The sequence below is a fragment of the Schistocerca americana genome, chromosome 5, assembly GCF_021461395.2.
Source record: "Schistocerca americana isolate TAMUIC-IGC-003095 chromosome 5, iqSchAmer2.1, whole genome shotgun sequence".
Lineage (NCBI taxonomy): Eukaryota > Metazoa > Arthropoda > Insecta > Orthoptera > Acrididae > Schistocerca > Schistocerca americana.
This window is the reverse complement of record NC_060123.1, coordinates 415,730,080-415,749,961: the sequence shown is the minus strand read 5'-3', so window position 1 is coordinate 415,749,961 and position 19,882 is coordinate 415,730,080. Positions and strand designations below refer to the sequence as shown.

The following is a 19,882-nucleotide window of genomic DNA, read 5'->3' as shown; positions in this document are numbered from 1 at the left end:
ATTTTTGCATGAAATTCTTGTTTTATTCTTAGGGTTTTCTCACTTGCACTCTCGCTTTCTGTGTCAATCTACAAACTAAAGTCTTCTTCTTGAAATATTAGTAAATTATTGCAAAATGGTGGAGCAAGGTTCTGAGTTCTACTCATTCACTTTGTAAATTACTATGTTCTCTGTCTCAATACGCTGTCTGTGGCATTTTCAATTTTCTACCCCTTCCTCTGCTATTAAAATTGTTCTTCTTTCCATAAACTAATTAATTTTCCACAAATTTACACCACACATGTGCCCAACCATCCAAACATCTCATCAACTTTCACTTTTGCACAAACAATGTTTTAGCATAGCTAACATTTCCTACTGGGCCAAAGCTTCCAAAGATACATAAAAGTAAAGACTGATATTACAAATTCATACAATACTGTTCTGTACATATTCATTTGCATGTACTATGATGCAAATAAAGGAAATGATATAATAAAGAGAAAAAAGCAATTTGATAATGTGTTCTGATGATACATTAAATTAATGTGAGGTTACAGTCTGCAAGTATGTTCATTACAAACCCCTCCCTCCCCCCTAGGGAGGGGTTCTTTGATGGTGGTTGGAGAGGTACCCGTATTTGACGGCTGTCTTCTTTCTTTCTTCGGTTCTAGCATTACAAGTCTTATTTTCTTTTCTTACTTCTCTACTAGGGGCACCATTCTATCCCCCTCTTTCCAAAATCATTAGTTTCATTGTGAATATCTTTCTCTTGTCCATATAAATCAGCCAGTTTTTGTAGCATTGCCTGAGGTGTAGAAATACTCAGTTAGTTTCAGGATCAGGTTGTCTAACATTAATATTGTAAAAAGAACTGATGTTTTCTTGATTCCATTTTGGAATAAACAAACAGTGCAATAATCTATAAAAGATGAAAGATATAAAGTGAATTTAGTAATCCAAGAGTGATGAGTTTAAAAATATTGGTATTAGTGCATAATAATTCACTTTTTTTTACATATGTTATCACATCATTCATCTAAGTGGAGGAAATGCGATGTAACTTATCATTGCAATGGAGTGACGTGTTACCCTACCTATACCTAGTGAATGAATGTTGACCACAGTGATTGGAACTATTTGTTATTTAAATAGTTAAGAGCAGAAAACTGTCTGGAGGTTTTTGTAATTTGTTTTTGCATATGACATGATATGTAAGGATGTCACACATCTACAAGATCAGACAGCATTCACATTCTTATCAAGAGTTATGGTATCTGAAGGGCTTTGATTTTGTTCCATGATCTGGTGTCTCAGCTTAGAGTGATGAGTTGTGTTGTGCATGGTAACTATGCTGATGACATCACAGAAAAAAAGTGCAGAAAATTGTCAAATCTTTCATTCATTCATGTAACATCAAAGTCTTTTGTTTGATGTCAGACTGAATGATCAAGCAATGTTTCCTGTTATTAACTGTTGTTGTTATATGTTGGAATACAATATAAATATTTATCAGAAGAAGAAGTATGGCATATTACAAGAAATTTCTAAGTTTCCATTACAGGTACATCTGCAGGGGCGACAGAGTCATCTGAGCAGCCCCTCCACAGTCTATACAGAATATTCAATTACAGATGCAAAATTTAAGATAATAACAAACCCAATCTGAACATATTTTTCAAAGTTGAACGTTGCACTTCTTGTTCTTGTACTTCACATACTGTGATGCATTGAAATTTGAGCAATCAAGATTTGGGTCCTGAATGCGAGGCCAAATCTCCAGAAGGTGAGCACTTTCCATGTGGTGGCTGGTGACAACTGAATGATCACGCAACAAACAAGGAATAATTTTACGACGTCTATATGTGAAAGCAGGATGATCACGTGGATGAATACCAGCTGCTTTGGAACACAGTCCTGTCACATATACATCCTCCAGATGGAAGAGCTGAGTCTGTAGAGCTGCTGTGTACAATTGTTTCACAACATCATTTGACATTACATATCCTGCACCAGATAGGTAATTTGGGTAGACTCTTCTAGGATACATATAACTTGGAGCATACCTATGCAGAAAGAAGGTATGTAAATTTATTTTGGTATGAATACATACTATACACATACTCTAATTACCCCTAGAATTAAGTAGCAGTGAAATTATTCTGTACTGTTATAAACTGCTTATCATAAGTTATCCATGTTTATTCAACAAATAAGGAGAGGTTTCCTTGACATACTGAAACTGTAGAATGTTTTCAAGTGTAAAGAGAGTGTTCTGGTGGCTATTAGAGTAAAAAGGAAAGTTGAATGTTACTGTATCTAAAAAGGAAGAATAGTAGATTAGAGCTTAATGATGAACAGGTAATTAGACAAACTCAGATTTGGGTGGATGAGAAAGGAAAATGGTCACGTTCTGTTGAAAGGAACCACCTCGGCATTTGTCTTAAATGTTTTAAAAGAATGAGGGAAAATCTATATACACTCCTGGAAATGGAAAAAAGAACACATTGACACCGGTGTGTCAGACCCACCATACTTGCTCCGGACACTGCGAGAGGGCTGTACAAGCAATGATCACACGCACGGCACAGCGGACACACCAGGAACCGCGGTGTTGGCCGTCGAATGGCGCTAGCTGCGCAGCATTTGTGCACCGCCGCAGTCAGTGTCAGCCAGTTTGCCGTGGCATACGGAGCTCCATCGCAGTCTTTAACACTGGTAGCATGCCGCGACAGCGTGGACGTGAACCGTATTTGCAGTTGACGGACTTTGAGCGAGGGCGTATAGTGGGCATGCGGGAGGCCGGGTGGACGTACCGCCGAATTGCTCAACACGTGGGGCGTGAGGTCTCCATAGTACATCGATGTTGTCGCCAGTGGTCAGCGGAAGGTGCACGTGCCCGTCGACCTGGGACCGGACCGCAGCGACGCACGGATGCACGCCAAGACCGTAGGATCCTACGCAGTGCCGTAGGGGACTGCACCGCCAGTTCCCAGCAAATTAGGGACACTGTTGCTCCTGGGGTATCAGCGAGGACCATTTGCAACCGTCTCCATCAAGCTGGGCTACGGTCCCGCACACCGTTAGGCCATCTTCCGCTCACGCCCCAACATCGTGCAGCCCGCCTCCAGTGGTGTCGCGACAGGTGTGAATGGAGGGACGAATGGAGACGTGTCGTCTTCAGCGATGAGAGTCGCTTCTGCCTTGGTGCCAATGATGGTCGTATGCGTGTTTGGCGCCGTGCAGGTGAGCGCCACAATCCGGACTGCATACGACCGAGGCACACAGGGCCAACACCCGGCATCATGGTGTGGGGAGCGATCTCCTACACTGGCCGTACACCACTGGTGATCATCGAGGGGACACAGAATAGTGCACGGTACATCCAAACCGTCATCAAACCCATCGTTCTACCATTCCTAGACCGGCAAGGGAACTTGCTGTTCCAACAGGACAATGCACGTCCGCATGTATCCCGTGCCACCCAACGTGCTCTAGAAGGTGTAAGTCAACTACCCTGGCCAGCAAGATCTCCGGATCTGTCCCCCATTGAGCATGTTTGGGACTGGATGAAGCGTCGTCTCACACGGTCTGCACGTCCAGCACGAACGCTGGTCCAACTGAGGCGCCAGGTGGAAATGGCATGGCAAGCCGTTCCACAGGACTACATCCAGCATCTCTACGATCGTCTCCATGGGAGAATAGCAGCCTGCATTGCCGCGAAAGGTGGATATACACTGTACTAGTGCTGACATTGTGCATGCTCTGTTGCCTGTGTCTATGTGCCTGTGGTTCTGTCAGTGTGATCATGTGATGTATCTGACCCCAGGAATGTGTCAATAAAGTTTCCCCTTCCTGGGACAATGAATTCACGGTGTTCTTATTTCAATTTCCAGGAGTGTATGTATGGTCAAACTGGGAATTGAGCTGCTGTCTTTCTAGAGAAAACTACAGTGTCTAACCAATGAACCATCTCATTTGATACTGAAACTGGAAATGCATAATACAGTTATTCATACCTTGATAATATTTTCAGCAAAATCAGAATGATCAGTGAAACCAATGAAACTGGGCTAAAAAGAATAGGAACAAAAGAAATCATACTTGGCATTTGTGTTTTTTACTCATGTGAACAATCTGAAGAAATAAATGTTGAAAGATTACTAATGAACGTTATTTAATGACAGTGTGCATATAATAACTGTCAGTTATATGTTACTTGAGTGTGATCTTAAATAATGAATCACACAGTTTAAGAAATCCAGCTGGACAGAATATATTACAATGAGTAGGCCCAGACAGATGTTTTGTACAAAAACCAATCAACAAAAACTAAAATTAATATTAAATATGTCTAATGGAAGTATAACATGTACTTTGCTGTAAAAAGTCATTTATGATGTCTCAAACTATGACTAGTGTTGAAGTAAATACAGCAAAACAGAGGTGGAAGTTTTTTCTTTGTTCCCTAAATCACATAAAGCAAACTCTGAACTTGTTCCTTTGGACAGAAAATAGCCAATTTCCTTCTCCTATCTGACTTCGTTATTCATTCTGTGATTGATGGCACAAGTGATGAATTTAACAAATGTTTTGCTGTGATCATCGCAAGCCACAGATAGTGTGTGTGTTTCCTGCACTGACATTTTTTGATGAATACAAATTTATGTGCATACTAATTTATGTGCTCAACTCTTTCTCTATCCTCACACAATTTATATATATATAAAATGACTGAGCATTTTATAATTATACTACCTGATTGATTTCCAGGGGGAAAATAGTTTATCATATTTTAAAATTATACATAAAAAACAAAGATGAGGTGACTTACCGAACAAAAGCGCTGGCAGGTCGATAGACACACAAACAAACACAAACATACACACAAAATTCAAGCTTTCGCAACAAACTGTTGCCTCGTCAGGAAAGAGGGAAGGAGATTCCCCCTAAGGTAAGTCTTTCCGCTCCCGGGATTGGAATGACTCCTTACCCTCTCCCTTAAAACCCACTTCCTTTCGTCTTCCCCTCTCCTTCCCTCTTTCCTGACGAGGCAACAGTTTGTTGCGAAAGCTTGAATTTTGTGTGTATGTTTGTGTTTGTTTGTGTGTTTATCGACCTGCCAGCGCTTTTGTTCGGTAAGTCACCTCATCTTTGTTTTTTATATATAATTTTTCCCACGTGGAATGTTTCCTTCCATTATATTGTTATCATATTTTAAAAAAATATGAAAAATGTGTATTCACAGAAAATTCTAGAAACTTATTGCTCTTTACGACTCAAGAAGTTCATATTGTTTACCTGAGATGGCTTCTGTACATCTCTAGCGTTAATGTCTGATCATGAAATAAAAGACGGTTTTGGCACATCCACTGATAGAATTTTGTTAATGCTGTTGAAGGGTTCTAAGTCAACAAAGCAAGTGAAATTACTTGAACAGCAAAAAGGACAAAATAAAAAAGTAAAGGAAACAACTGAGTAATCCCACTGTCCTCATTTGATCAGCTTCATGTCATTCCATGTCAAACCTTTACCCTGAACATGGTAAAATTATAGTAGTGTTGACAATTGAAAAGCCACAACCTTTGGCTTAGTCAACCTTAAATTCCTTAATCAATCAAACTCACTTGTGTTTACCAGCTTCAGACTTTTGTTTGCTTTACAAATGTGTTAACATTTTATACATTTTGCATTAAGTATTTAAGCCAGGAAAAGTTTATGAAAAGTATGAAATTGTGTTTAAAGTCTGTTGGAAGTTGCTAGTGTTCTCATTACCATACAGTGGTTGAGTATAGTTTCTGGAATTGGCTCCATAATTTAAGAAAAACTAGTTTTTTATGCATTTCAATGTTTATTACATCGTATCTCATGCACTATGTGTCAGACAATGGTATAATTTTGCAGGCAAATTGAGAGGTATATAAGGATACTATCTGCAAAACGTCCTGTAAATAGAGTTAGTAATAAAGAAAAATATATCAAAACTCCCTGCCTGATGCAACAGTTTTACTGCATGAACAGCTAAAGTTAGTAAGCAATAAATTTTTTTTCTTACATCATTTTGTGGGGGGTGTCAGAAACAAAAAGTGTTGTAAAGGTTTGAAATTATGTGTAATGTTTGTTGCAAGTATCTAAATGCTCTCATTCCCAAATAATGGATTAAATTTAGACGGAGTATTTACATGTGATGAGTTGCACTGCCTCAAGACATATACACAGTTTCAATTGTAATACTTTTCCTACTGTACCACACCTTTGACATAAGATTTTACTTGTTAATAAGTAGATTATTACAGAATTTTAAATTTTTAAATTCAGTCAATAATTTTATGAGGTATCAAAACCCAAAATATGGTTGCCACTGGCAAACAGCAACTAGAATCCGCATTCCATGAACCGAGCATACAGACAGTGGTAAAAATAGGTAAGAGAGATTAAAAGTCCCAGGAATATGAATTCGTAGAAGATACATGGGGAAATAATGCCTTCAACTGCACATACCAACACACATTTGACAATAAAAAGGAGTCTGAAGGGAATCTATGCAGGAACGAAGAGGGAAGGAAGTGAGGCCATTAGAGATGGAGCAAAAAATTGTATTACAAAAGGATGGGAGAGGAAAGGGGCCATGCCCTTGTCAAAGGAATCATACTGACATTTTCTTTTACAATGTAGGGAAATCATGGAAAAACTGAATCTGGATGGCTGGACAGAAATTTGAACTGTTGCCCTCCCAAAGGGGAGTCCAGTGAGATAATCTCACTTGCTACTAGGAGTTTAGGGTTGCTACGGAGACTTTAAGGCAACAGGAACATCAAAAGAAATAGGAGTAGGCTGAAATGATATAAAGGCTGGAGCAAGATTATAAAAAACATGAGGAGAGGTGAGGAGCAGAAGGAAGAAGGTAAAGAGCAGAAGCAGGAAGGTGAGTGCATCAACACCAGGAATAATTATGCTTACAAACAGAAAATTGCTAGAGTCAGAAAAGAGGAAGAACAAGGAAATGACAAGAGAGAGTCAGTGACTGGGCAAAAGAAAAGTGAAATTTTTTTTAAAACTAAAAAATGAATGGTAAGCACAATAATTGACAAAGGAGACAAAAGAACAAAAGATCCACTGGATCAGGTAAAGCAACTTTAGAATAGGGATACCAAATGCTATAGGACCTGGTTCAACAAGATGATTTTGGAATCAACAAAATACTAAAAGTAAAGAATAATTTACGCAACCCAAATATGATAGAACCAATCACTTACAGAGAGACGTTTCTTGTCAGTTCTCACAGTCACTTAGAAATTAACAGCAAATTCCTATTAAATGTACTATTTACTATATTTATATTTAAAAACAAAGATGATGTGACTTACCATACGAAAGCGCTGGCAGGTCGATAGAAACACAAACAGACACATACATGCACACAAAATTCTAGCTTTCGCAACCAATGGTTGCTTCGTCAGGAAAGAGGGAAGGAGAGGGAAAGACTAAAGGATGTGGGTTTTAAGGGAGAGGGTAAGGAGTCATTCCAATCCCGGGAGCGGAAAGACTTACCTTAGGGGGAAAAAAGGACAGGTATACACTCGCACACATACACATATCCATCCGCACATACACAGACACAAGCAGATTTACTATATTTATACAGACATACAGATCCAGTTTTCTGTTAACTGATTTTCCAGTTGTATATGTATAAACTCCAACACTGATTCTGCAAATACAGGTTTGGTTGTTGGATTTCAGCTTCCATAACCTGTATTCATATCTGTACCAAGCTTCGGTTCTCAACTGACTACTTGGTTTAGAAATGATCATTCATGTGGAAATAATAATTTTATATGAAGTGAAAGAAAGGAAGAAGTATTTAACTGACCAGGAAGTTATTAATTGTGTGGATTTAACTGAAGATAATCAAACAATGGAAAATCCAGGATGGAATGTAATAATACTGTGAAAGGAAAAGTTTCTACTCATCATATAGCAGAGATGATGAGTCACAGATAGGCATGCCAAAAAGACCGTCACAAATTAGCTTTTGGCCAGTAAGGCCTTCATCAGAATTAGATGGCAAACACACACATACATACACAAACAAACTCAAACTTTGTTGTGCCTATCTGCGACTCAGCATCTTCGCTCTATGGTGGGTAGCAACTTTCGTTTTCACAGTATTGTTCAACTGAAGATAAGTATATTTCAACTTCATTATACAGAAAGTGATGATGTTTAAATGAACTAATTGGCAGTTCCGTACAGTTGGCTAAACTGTAAACTGTTATAACCACTCTTTCTATTTTAGTGACAATGATTTGTTAATGTGGAAACTGCATAGTTGCACTGTGGCATGGAGTGCACATTAAAGTAGGTAAGTCAGCTTGATGTCAAAAGCAACCAAGTAAGTACCCAAGGCAACAGGACCATGCCTAGTTAAAGCACTGGATTGCTTAAGTCAGCTTTCAGGATGTGGACAGTTTTACTTCTTTCAATATAAATGAAGATTACATATCTGGCAGCAATAATAATACTTTAAAAAAGAAAAAAGTGAAGAAGCAGAAAATTATAATGTTTTTCCTGCATGGAAATGACCATTATTTATGAGTCACTGAAAGTTCAAATAGCTATATTACTATACTTTTAAATCATTCCAAACTAGCTTTATTCGTTTACTTTTAAATCAATCACAATCTTCAAACTTTTTCCTGCACTTCCACTTTTATTATCTCAGAAAGTGAAATCTACTAATAAACTATAATATAAAGTTGGTTTGATGCATAATTCTTTAATATGATTTAAACATTTTATTTCCTTGCATGCAAAATGTAGCAGTACATTACTTCTTTTCTGTGTTTCTAACCTCTCACAATCACACTCAAATACAATAATTTCTGGTGGTTTTTGTATCCAAATGCATCAAAAATTTCTGCTGAAAAAAGAAGTTAGCTTTATTTAGCTACTTGAAGTTGTGGAGAGAAGTCTTCAGGCACAGTCAAAGGAAATATTAGACACAATGTGTTAACTTTAAGACTACACTGACAGCTCTTAGGGTCATAGGTCAAAGAATATGATCCAAGGATGTGTACCTGTAATGCAGGCAACTTCTGAAGGGTTCTGATGTCTTTACTGGAAATTCAACTTCTCATCCAATAAGCTTATTTTAGCATCAAAAGTCTGCAGCCCACATAAATAAAACAACCATTTGCTTTCATGTCACTGAAACTGGTTTGGCTTTCATGTTCAGATATGCAGTGAGTGGCTGTTTTCTGACTATAGTATAGTGCTGATGGGCTGGCAGCACAATCACTGAAGTGATGACATGGAATGACTTTCAGCCATTTATTTATTTACTTATTTATTATTTGTCCCGTAGATCAAATCAGTACAATGGCTTGTACAACTGATATGGGATAAGTCAATACAAATATACAGTTTACAGGAGTCTAAAACAGTAAACAAGAACACAGAAGAATGATTATTCTACATTACCTACAAATTATGTTACTTAAAGTTACAGCTTTACAGAGAATTGTTACATGATGTGACAAAATTGACTTAACGACATTCAGCTTTGATACATTATCATGCACTAAGACAATTTTGATTCCAAATATTCCTGGATGGTATAAAAGCAGTCTTTTATTATTTCACTGTCTGTTTGAATTTATTTATTTCTTGGGTTTCTTGTATAAAAGTTGGAAGATGGTTATATAATTTTATTCCCAGGTACTTGACACCATCACTGTACAGTTTTGTTGAGTGGGGATGTATTCTTAGAGAGGTTTTTGATCTTGTGTCATAATCGTGGTAATCCATATTTTTGCTAATTTTGTTGATACTTTTTTTAGTAAAGAATAATAATTCTAGTATGTATTGGCATGGGAGGGGCAAAATATTTAGTTTCTTAAATAATGGTTTAAAAGTGTCTCTTTGTTTTTTGAACATAATTGTTCTGACTATCTTCTTTTGCAGTTTGAATATCTTAATTGATTCAGAATTCTGGCCCCAGAAGATGATTCCATAGTTAAGTACAGAGTGAAAGAGTGCATGGTACATTGTGATTAGGGTACTTGTGTTAGTGATGTTCCTTATTGATCTAATCATGAAGCATTCTTTGCTATCTTTTGTGCTGGTAACGTCAATGTGCCTTTTCCATGTGAGCGTATCAGTAGTAGTGACCCACAAAAATTTTATTTCATTTTCAAGTTTAACATTATTTTTTTCCAGTGATATAGTTGGTAGTAATGGATTTCTGTTTTGGGCAGTGTGGAAGGTTATTCCAATTGTCTTTTTTGCATTAAGAAGCAGCCTGTTACTTTAAGTCATCAACTTATTTGATCTGTGGTCCTACCTATATTAGATTGGAGAATTTGTTCGGGCGCAGATATGAGTACAGAGGTGTCATCAGCAAACAAAAGGGTTTTTGTGTCCGGTAGGCTGTGAGGAAGGTCATTTATGTAAAATAAGAACAGCAAGGGGCCCAGGACAGAGCCTTGGGGAACGCCTTGCTTTATGGTATGTATGGAGGAATGTACAGTGCTAGCAGTACCTGAGAGCTTAGTTTTATTTAATTCAACATACTGATGTCGATCTTCCAGATAGCTTTTAAACCAGTCATAGGCATTTCCTCTTATTCCATAGGAATGCATCTTTTGCAAAAGTATACTATGATTAACCATGTCGAAGGCCTTCGTTAGATCTAGGAAGATACCTATGGCTGGGAGGTTTTTGTCCACAAGCTCCAGTGCATGATCTAGAAATTCTTGTATTGCATCAGTTGTAGCTTTCTTACTTTGGAAGCCAAACTGAGCAGGTGACAGGATATTTTCTTTGTCTAGAAAGGACATGATTCTGGTGGCCATTATATATTAAAATACTTTACTAAAAGTTGAAAGCAGTGCAATGGGTCAATAATTACTGGGATCCTCTTTGCTTCCTTTTTTGTAGACAGGTATAATTTTTGCAATTTTGAGCATACCAGGAAATGCACCATTCAGGAATGAGAAGTTTATTATGTGGGCTAGGGGTTTACTGATAAAGTTACTGCAATTATGAAAGAGGAAGCATGGAATTTGATCTTGTCCAGCAGATGATTTTTTTAAAATTTTGCTATGAAGTGTCTTTTCTATTTTAGTTTCAGATGTAGGCCTTAAAAATAGAGTCTCATAGCATAAGTTTGGTTCTAGTTGTAAGGGACAGCTATTTTTAAGATGGTGAGCCAGGTTTTCTACTGTTTCTGTAAAGTAGTTATTGAATTCCTCTGCTGTTTCTTTCCCACTGGAGACTAATTTTCCATTTATTTTTAAGCTAATATCACTTTGTAGTTGTTTTCCTCTATTAGTATTCATATTAATAAGTTGCCACATGCTTTTGCTCTTATTTGATGACAATTTGAGGTAGTTATCATTCTGTAGCTTTTTGGCAGCATTTACTACATTCCTTAATATCTTTTTATATAGAGTAAAGTATGACTTAAATGCTTCACTACTGCATAGTTTGGATTTGCTAATATAAAAAAGTTCTCTTTTTCTTTGTGATGATCTAATGATTCCTGGGGTGATCCGGCTGGAGAGTTTTCTATCTTTGTTGATACATTTTGTTTGTAAGGGAATGTGGCAATTAAAATAATAACAGAAAATATCCAAGAATGCTTCATATTTGCTGTCTACTGTTTGAGCCTCATATACATTTTGCCAGTTTTCATTTTGTATATCAAAGAGGAAAGTATGCATGTGGGTTTTATTGAAGTTTCTCCTCTGTAGAGTGATTTTATTGTGTTCGTGACTGTTATTTTGCAACCAGACCTGCATAATTAATGCATTGTCGTCTGAAAATCCTAGTCTGATGGAGGATACAGTACAATTTATATTGCTTGGTACTTGATCCAGACAAGTTGTACTGTGATTTGTTATCCTGGTTGGAGTGTTAACTATTAGGTCTAGGTTGTAGCTGTTCATAAAATTTTTTATGCTTAGATGGCTAGAGTTTTCTGAGAGGAAATCTATATTATAATCACCACATATTAGAACACTATATGATTTTCTTTTACTTAGATTTTCTATTACTGGTGCTAGATTTTTGTAGAAAGTCCCTATGTTACCAGAGGGTGACCTGTAAAGTGCTATTATATAAACATTTAGATCTGTAAGCTCTACACCTGACAGTTCTATATCTTTTTCAATACTATACGAATTGTAAATATCAAGAGGTGTAGCAGTAATGTTGTCTTTTACAAATATGCACCTACCTCCACCTTTGTAAGATGTTCTTGAGAAGTGACCTACGAGTTTAAAATTTGGTATCACAACACTTTCTATTTCAAAAGACCTCATGAAATATTCATTAATACACAATATCTGTGTATCTGACAGTTCACTTGCACTTGATAACAAAATTTGTAATTCATTAAGTTTGGTTTTGAGCCCTTGTACATTATGGATGTATACTTTGAAATCAAGAAATTTTTTTTTTAATTTTTTTACACATTGGTGCGGAGGTTCAGACTTTACCTTATTTACTACAGTTTGCTGATGGAGTCCTTTGCAAGTTTTATTGTGTATCTTTAACTTGTTTGATGACGCTATCTTTAACTTGTTTGGTGATGCTAAGTTTTTTCTTTTCTCAGAGGGGGATAGAAAAAATCCTTCTTGGGTATATTCCGCCTTGATCTTAAATTAACTCTTACAGGTGTAGCTGCTGCAGTCCTTGTTTGGTTGAAGAGCTATTAGCCTTGAATTCCTATAACTTTCTTTTATTATTTAGGTTAACAGGTTTAACTTTTCTCTGTTAAGCAATGTAAATAGTGATCTTTAGTGTCTAATAAATATAAACAAAAATATAAAAGAATAACAGAAGATATGGTTTTAGAAATAGCACCAGAATTTGGAAAGGAGACAACAGCACTACAATCTATGAACAATAATGCTGAAACTGGCCATCAACATGAGTTCACTATCATGTACCTCAAACCACAGCAAGGTGGATTCTTCCCATTTGTTACATTTTTCTATGCCCATTATTAAGTTTTTTTTTTTTTTGTTTTACTAATTTTTATCTTATTTTCCCTGCATTTACCTACTTGCATGTAACACTTACATAAAATTCTCAAGTTTTTATTTACACCAAATTTCACTTGAATTTATTATTCAGATTCATATTTTAATTCTCCTCATTCCTTTGTACTATTAGTGTGGCTTTGGAGTATGTTAATTAATAATTAAAATCAGCATCATAGTTTAATATATGTAAAACTTTGTGAGCTGATCAGCATAATTCGATATAATAACCAATGTGAACAGAGAGTTAAGCATTCCAACTTTTCTGTAAAGCGCTTTAAACTACCCAGAACCAATTAACTTCTGAAATAATTAAACTTGAAGTTCAGAGCCACCAGCTGGTTTCTATCACAGATTATTTTGTAATCATTGTTAGATTCTGACCTTTTACTACATACTTCTGCTACATTATTTTTTCTGTGAAAAATGAGACTGATTAATTAATTTGCTTATCAATAATTTCATGAAATATATCTTGATTTGCAGTATGTCACTCACACATGAAAACAAGGAGGATTCATACTGCATAAGGAGAATGTTATCCATGCGTTTTTCTAGATCTCTGACCAGCAACATTTTCTATAACCCAAAATCACAATAGTTCTTTTGGTTCATCCTAGTCCATTTTCCAAGCATAATGTAATTTATAAAATAACATTTTAGTCTTATGACCATCCCATCACACTATACCACTACTATGCACCTACGATAAACAAAAACATGAGCACTGAAAACCACAAAACTCGAGAACTTTTGAATGATTTTTGTAACCTAAATTAAGGCACATATGAACAGAACTGTGCTGTGATTAACAAGAATGTGGAGTGTTATTGTGATCAGAAATAATGATTGTTGGACATGATGACCCTCATTATGGTCTGGATTAAGCGAAATGTTGAAATGTAATCCTTCTGTAATAGATTACCATAGGGCAATGCTAGGTGCTAAGGGTGGGGAATTGTTCCAGCCTAGCGGAATTAGGACTTTCGAGGTTAATGAAGCATAACAGTGATCTATTTGTGTACACTGGTGACATGACTATTGGACAGTGGTATAAAAGAAACTAGAATTGTTGTTGTTGTGGTCTTCAGTCCTGAGACTGGTTTGATGCAGCTCTCCATGCTACTCTATCCTGTGCAAGCTGCTTCATCTCCCAGTACCTACTGCAACCTACATTCTTCTGAATTATACAATGGAAAATCCAAGATGGAATATAACAGTATTATGAAAAGGATTGTTGCTACCCACCATATAGCCAGTGGCCTTGCCATAGTGGTAACACCAAGATCACTGAAGTTAAGTGCTGGTGGGCTGGGTAGTACTTGAATGGGTGACCATCCTGTCTGCCAAATGCTATTGGCAAGCAAGGTGCACCCAGCCCTGGTGAGGCAAATTGAGGAGTTACTTGACTGAGAGGCAGTGACTCAGGTCTCATAAACCGATATACGGCCAGGAGAGCGATGTGCTGACCACATGCCCCTCCATATCCAGATCCAGCGATGCCTATGGGCTGAGGATGACATGGTGGCCAGTCAGTACCAGTGGGCCTTCCCGGTCTGTTCAGGTGGAGTATAGATCAGTTTTTGCTCACCATAGAGTGGAGATGCTAAGTCACAGAAAGCACAACAAACGGAGTTACAGAAAGCGAGCTTTGCCGAAAATAGACAAAACACACATACACACTCATGTAAATGCAGCTCACATTCAGGAATTTGGGATTGTGTAGCAGGAGAACTTTATAGATGGAGAGAAAGTGCTACAAGGAGCCTGATTGATATGCTTTTGCAAGACTATGTTGGCGAGGGTTAAGGATTGGCGCAGTCTGAACAGACAGATGTCATTGTGGAAGGAAGGGTGGCAGACAGACATGGGTAATTGGATGGTAAGGACATTTGGGGACATTCCACGAGCCAAGAAAAGCCACAGGAACAGTACATGGGACTGGGTTCTGGCTAAGGATAAGGTAACTTTTCTGTATTAATGCACATGGAAGGAGCAAGGACCTATGGTGGTGGATAAATGTGGGTTGCATGTCTGTGGGTGGATAAGTGTGAAGAAAGGGTGTGATAAACCTTTTGCATTTCTTTTATGTTTTCGTCTTCTTTAAAGGCAAAGAGAAAAGATGAAGCGGTAGCCAAGGATAGAGCCTATGCCTACCATTATGTAGTTTTGATTTTCAGTTGTTAAATAACAGAGGAGTTTTTCTTGCATCAGAGTAGGAAGGAAGGATTCGCACTCAGCTAGTGAACGAGTGATAAGCACACCATTTTTTATGCAAGTGATTGTAGATCACCATTTTCGGGTCGCTATGAATAAGTGAGGAGTATGTATTTCATATGTGCACCATTTAGAAAAGTGCAGTATTGTTTTATTAACAGAAAGGTCGTGTGAGTTGTTATTTCAAATAGTACGATAATTACAAGAACTGAAGCCCACCTATGTACTCTGTTAAATTATGGAGACCCGATAAGTTCAATGGGACCACAGTCAAGACTCCTAAGGTGAACACAGTGACCAAATGTAGCATTATAAAGAAGGGTAAGCACAAATCTAAATCAGAGAAAGAAACTACTTAATTGGATAACCTACCACTGCCAGGATAATGGTTTGCCACGCCACAATCTGTGCAGTACCATGTGGATTCCTGCCATGTAACCGGAACTGATTTGTTCACAGGTCTACCTCCTCAGCATCCGACTATGCCCGCACCTGCCTCGGTTCAGCATCAGCACATGCCTTCCTGCTTCAATACCTCGGCCTGCAACAGGAACAATAGCTTGTTATATGTGCCTGACCTCCAGCTCTGTCCTACTGCTATGCCTCAGTGTTTTGTGCCACAACATTCACCTTATCTGCACACTGTTTTGAGTGAACATTCACACATTCTGCCTGACGTTCGACATCATTTTCCTCACTGTGCTTCTGCACAGCCGGCACCTCCGCAGCCTCCCTGCAACACAGGTGGCTCTGACACTGATTGTACATCGAGTTTTCCATGAAATGACACGCGTTTTCAAACTTTGAACTTTTTCTAACCTGTCGCCCCCGCACCGGCTCCAGTCGAGCTTCCGCTACCGTTCTCAGCACATCTCGGTGCTTCATCTGTGCCGGTCTTTCGCGACATGTCAGTCCGAACACACCTGCAACATGTCAAACTTCTGCAACCGCAATCGACACATTACGGTGTCTCACCCACGTCAGCCTTCTGCGCCGTTACGGATCACTCTCTACCACAATGCGTGACCTTCACGCTGCCACCCGACCAGCTGTCATTGCCACACACCCTGGAGACACACTCTCCTGGAATTCTGCAGCAACAGCAGCTCGTCTCAGGCAGTGCCCCAACGAATTCAACTCAACCTGTTCTTCCGAACGTTCTACAACGCTTACCGACACTGCCGCCATTCAATCCCGGCAGGGCAACAATCTGGTTCAAAATTGTGGACAAAGTGTTCGACCATTTCAAACTCGACGAATCAACCAGATTTCTGTGCCTTATCACCCACCTCCATGACCAGGACGACTTGATGGCTGACCTGGTCGATGCCCCGGACTCAGCTACCCGGTACACTCTAGCCAAAAAGACAGTTTTACGGTGGATTGCGCACTCAACTGAGACAGCAATACGGCAAGTGCTCCATGTTGAGCAACTAGGCAATGACAAACCTTCACAATTCTTGAGACGGCTATGGGCCTTGCTCAGCGACAATCTACTCTCTGACACAGCTCTCCTCGCCATCTGGTCAGATAAACTACCTCCTCATATCCGCTTTGCTCTGGCTCAGAGGTCTCCCCAACCTGTCGAGCAATGAATGACAATTGCTGACAAACTATATGATGAATCACCGCTCTATTTTGCCAGCTACTGCCTACCTGGCAAGTCTCAGATTCAGGCTCCTTGTCCCTTGGCCGGACACAGCTGTGGCTGCACCGTACTACCTGTTCCGCTCGCTCCAGGACACAGTAAACAAGCAGCTGGGACGTCAACGACTCCGCCCTCTGTCACGCCCCCTCCTGCAACTGAACTGGCTGTGGCCACCGAACCTCAACCACCACCCCTGGCAACAAAATTTCCGCAGGAAATGCAACCGCACTATCCATACTGTTACTTCCACACACGGTTTGGTGAGGAGGCAGGGAACTGCAGACCACCCTGCTGCTTCCCAAACGCCAATTGCAGGTAGGTCCGGGTGCCGCCTCCTGCGCACAACATGAAAGGCACCTCCCAGTGCTCCAGTCTGTCCGGGAACAATCGGATAATTACAGATGACTTTATATTAAAGACATTTCATCAGGATACTTTTTCTAGTGGACACAGGTGCCAATGTTTCACTGCTGCATACGTCCTTAGTGTCGTTGAACATTTGCCCTCATCATACTTCACTGCAAGCTGTGAATTCAACTACACTACAATGCTCGGGTTCAACCTCCCACGTCGTCTCACTTTCTGCAAGCTGCAAACTCAAGTGGACTTTTTTAGTGTGCAATATTGAGGAACCTGTACTTGACATTGACTTCTTGCGACACCACAAACTTTCACTGGACCCAGTGCAAAACACCGTGTATCATCACCCATCCAAAACTCACTTCCCCTGTGCTCCGTTGAGCAAACCCCCCCGTGACACGTCGGTCCGGGCTCATTTCATCTGTACATGCTCGTCTCTGTCAATGACGTTACAAGAAACAACACACAGGTGCCTTGTTGAGCTTGAAAACATCGCTCGCCTACGCCTACGCCTACGCAAGGAAAACTTCAAGCTCTCCCTTCGGCTCCACGAAACTCAGCTCCAGCTCTCCAATGCAGCAAAGGAATTACAGATACTGCAGCAAGGACAATGCAAGGTCAGTAAGTGTGCCGAATCTGCTTGTAGTCCCAGCAATGGAGCCTCCGTGTGCTTACCTCCCGCTACCCTTCGCAACAGTGCCATCAAGTCTACCATAACGTGTACTGACAGTTCCACAGGACCACGCCCCCCCCACAGCATTTGACACTCAGCTGGACACGAGTGTGCATGCGCGACGAGTATCACATGTTCCCGAACAGACAGCTCCTACCCCTCCCCTCCTGGACAACACCTCAAACTATGCAACTTTGGTTCCTGCACGCCACTGTGCGACTGCCACTGACAATACAAACAGTGCACTCATGCCTAGCACTTCGCCCGTGACTGTGCTGCCACAGGCTGCGCCCTCGAACAATTGGCTTACAAATGCTTCACGAGCTCTACCGAGCTCACCCGACCACGGTGCCACTGCTTCGGGCCGGTGACCATCTTGTCACATTGACTCCTGGGACACTTCGCCACCTCGGCTCCCGTTGGATTCGCCGAGTGGCTCCGAACACCACGACCTCGCCTCGCCTATCTCACATTGTAAACAAACCACCTCCCGTGCCGCCAGCAACATTTCCGTCGTCACCAACGGCACGGTTCACAAGCTTCGCCTCATGCCAGGCCCCTGATCTCCAGTAAACCACATCAACTTTGTCCCGAGCGCTTTTCCAACCTTAAAAAGCAGATTTCTGAACTTCTAAGCTAAGGCGTCATTGAACCCTCTGCCAGCAGCTGGTCTACACCCATTCATATGACACCCAAGAAAGACGGGTCCTGGCGCATGTGCGGAGACTACCGTTGACTAAATACACGAACAATTATGGACACCTACCCCATACCCAACATTGCCAACTTTACCAGTTCCCTCACAGGTGCGACCATGTTCTCTGTCAATTGATTGCAAACGGGCCTACCACCAGATCCCCATGGCTCCTGAAGACATCAAGAAGAAAGCAATCACCACCCCAATCAGGTTATTTCAGTTTCGATTCACGCCCTTCAGTCTGAAAAATGCAACCCAGAGCTGGCAACGCATAATCAACAAAGTGCTATTCCACCTAAAATTCTGCTTTGCATATCTTGATGACATTCTTGTGTTCAGCTCCTCCGTTGAGGACAATATTCTACATGTGCAAACTGTTATGAACACTCTTACGGCAGCAGGCATCGAGACCAACCAGGGCAAATTGCAGCTACATCAACCCGCTCTCACTTTTCTTGGCTTTTGGATCTCTGCCGACAGCATTTCACCACCCCCTGACAAAGTACAAACAATACTAAACCTACCCAGACTTTCGTAATTCAAAGAGCTCCAGCGCTTTCTGGGGACAGTTAATTATAATGGCTGTCATCTACCCGGGCTGCGGGGATTCAGGCTCCACTGACGGATGCCTTGGCAGGCACCAAGACTTCTGGATCTCGGCCCGTACCATGGACCCCTGCTATGACTGCCTCTTTCACTGCCCTCAAAAATCTTCTTGCCAAGGCCTGCACCATCGCCCATCCTCATCCCGGCTTTTCATCACTACAGACGTGAGCGATACTGCCATCGGCACTGTCCTTAGCCAGACAGTTGGCGGCCAAACTTCGCCTCTGCAGTTCGTCTCGCGCAAGCTCACCAATGCACAACGGAAATATTTCGCGTTTGACAGGGAGTTGCTCGCGGTCTACGAAGTGATCAAGCATTTTAAGACTGGCGTTGAGGGATGCCCTTTCTATGTTTTAACAGACCACAAACCCCTGGTTGCGGCCATTTCAAACCTGCCAGCTGACCCGCCTCCTCGCCGCTTCAGATACATGGACTTCATATCTCAGTTCACCACCGAGGCCAGACACATAAAGGGTGCTGACAATATAGTTGCTGATTTCCTTTCACTAGTCGACACCGTTCACTTGCTGTTAGACCTCTCTGAACTGCCTAACCTCCAACCCACCGATGAGGACACGCAAAACCTGATTTCAGACTCTACCTCCTCACTACACTTCATCTGCACCACCTTCCCTGGCATTTCTGGTGAGATC

At 40.4% G+C, this 19,882-nt stretch overlaps 1 protein-coding gene across 1 annotated transcript in view; it reads right to left on the bottom strand.

The window, feature by feature from the left end:
* Positions 1-1,526: 1,526 nt before the first annotated feature.
* LOC124616409 (beta-1,3-galactosyltransferase 1-like) overlaps positions 1,527-19,882 on the bottom strand; it is a 59,728-nt gene continuing 41,372 nt past the window's right edge. Inside the window, exons 4-5 of the mRNA XM_047144713.1 lie at positions 1,701-2,045; positions 1,527-1,590 (exon numbers count right to left, since the gene is read on the bottom strand). Of these exons, the coding sequence (XP_047000669.1) occupies positions 1,527-1,590; positions 1,701-2,045 (409 nt within the window). The remainder of the gene's footprint in view (positions 1,591-1,700; positions 2,046-19,882) is intronic.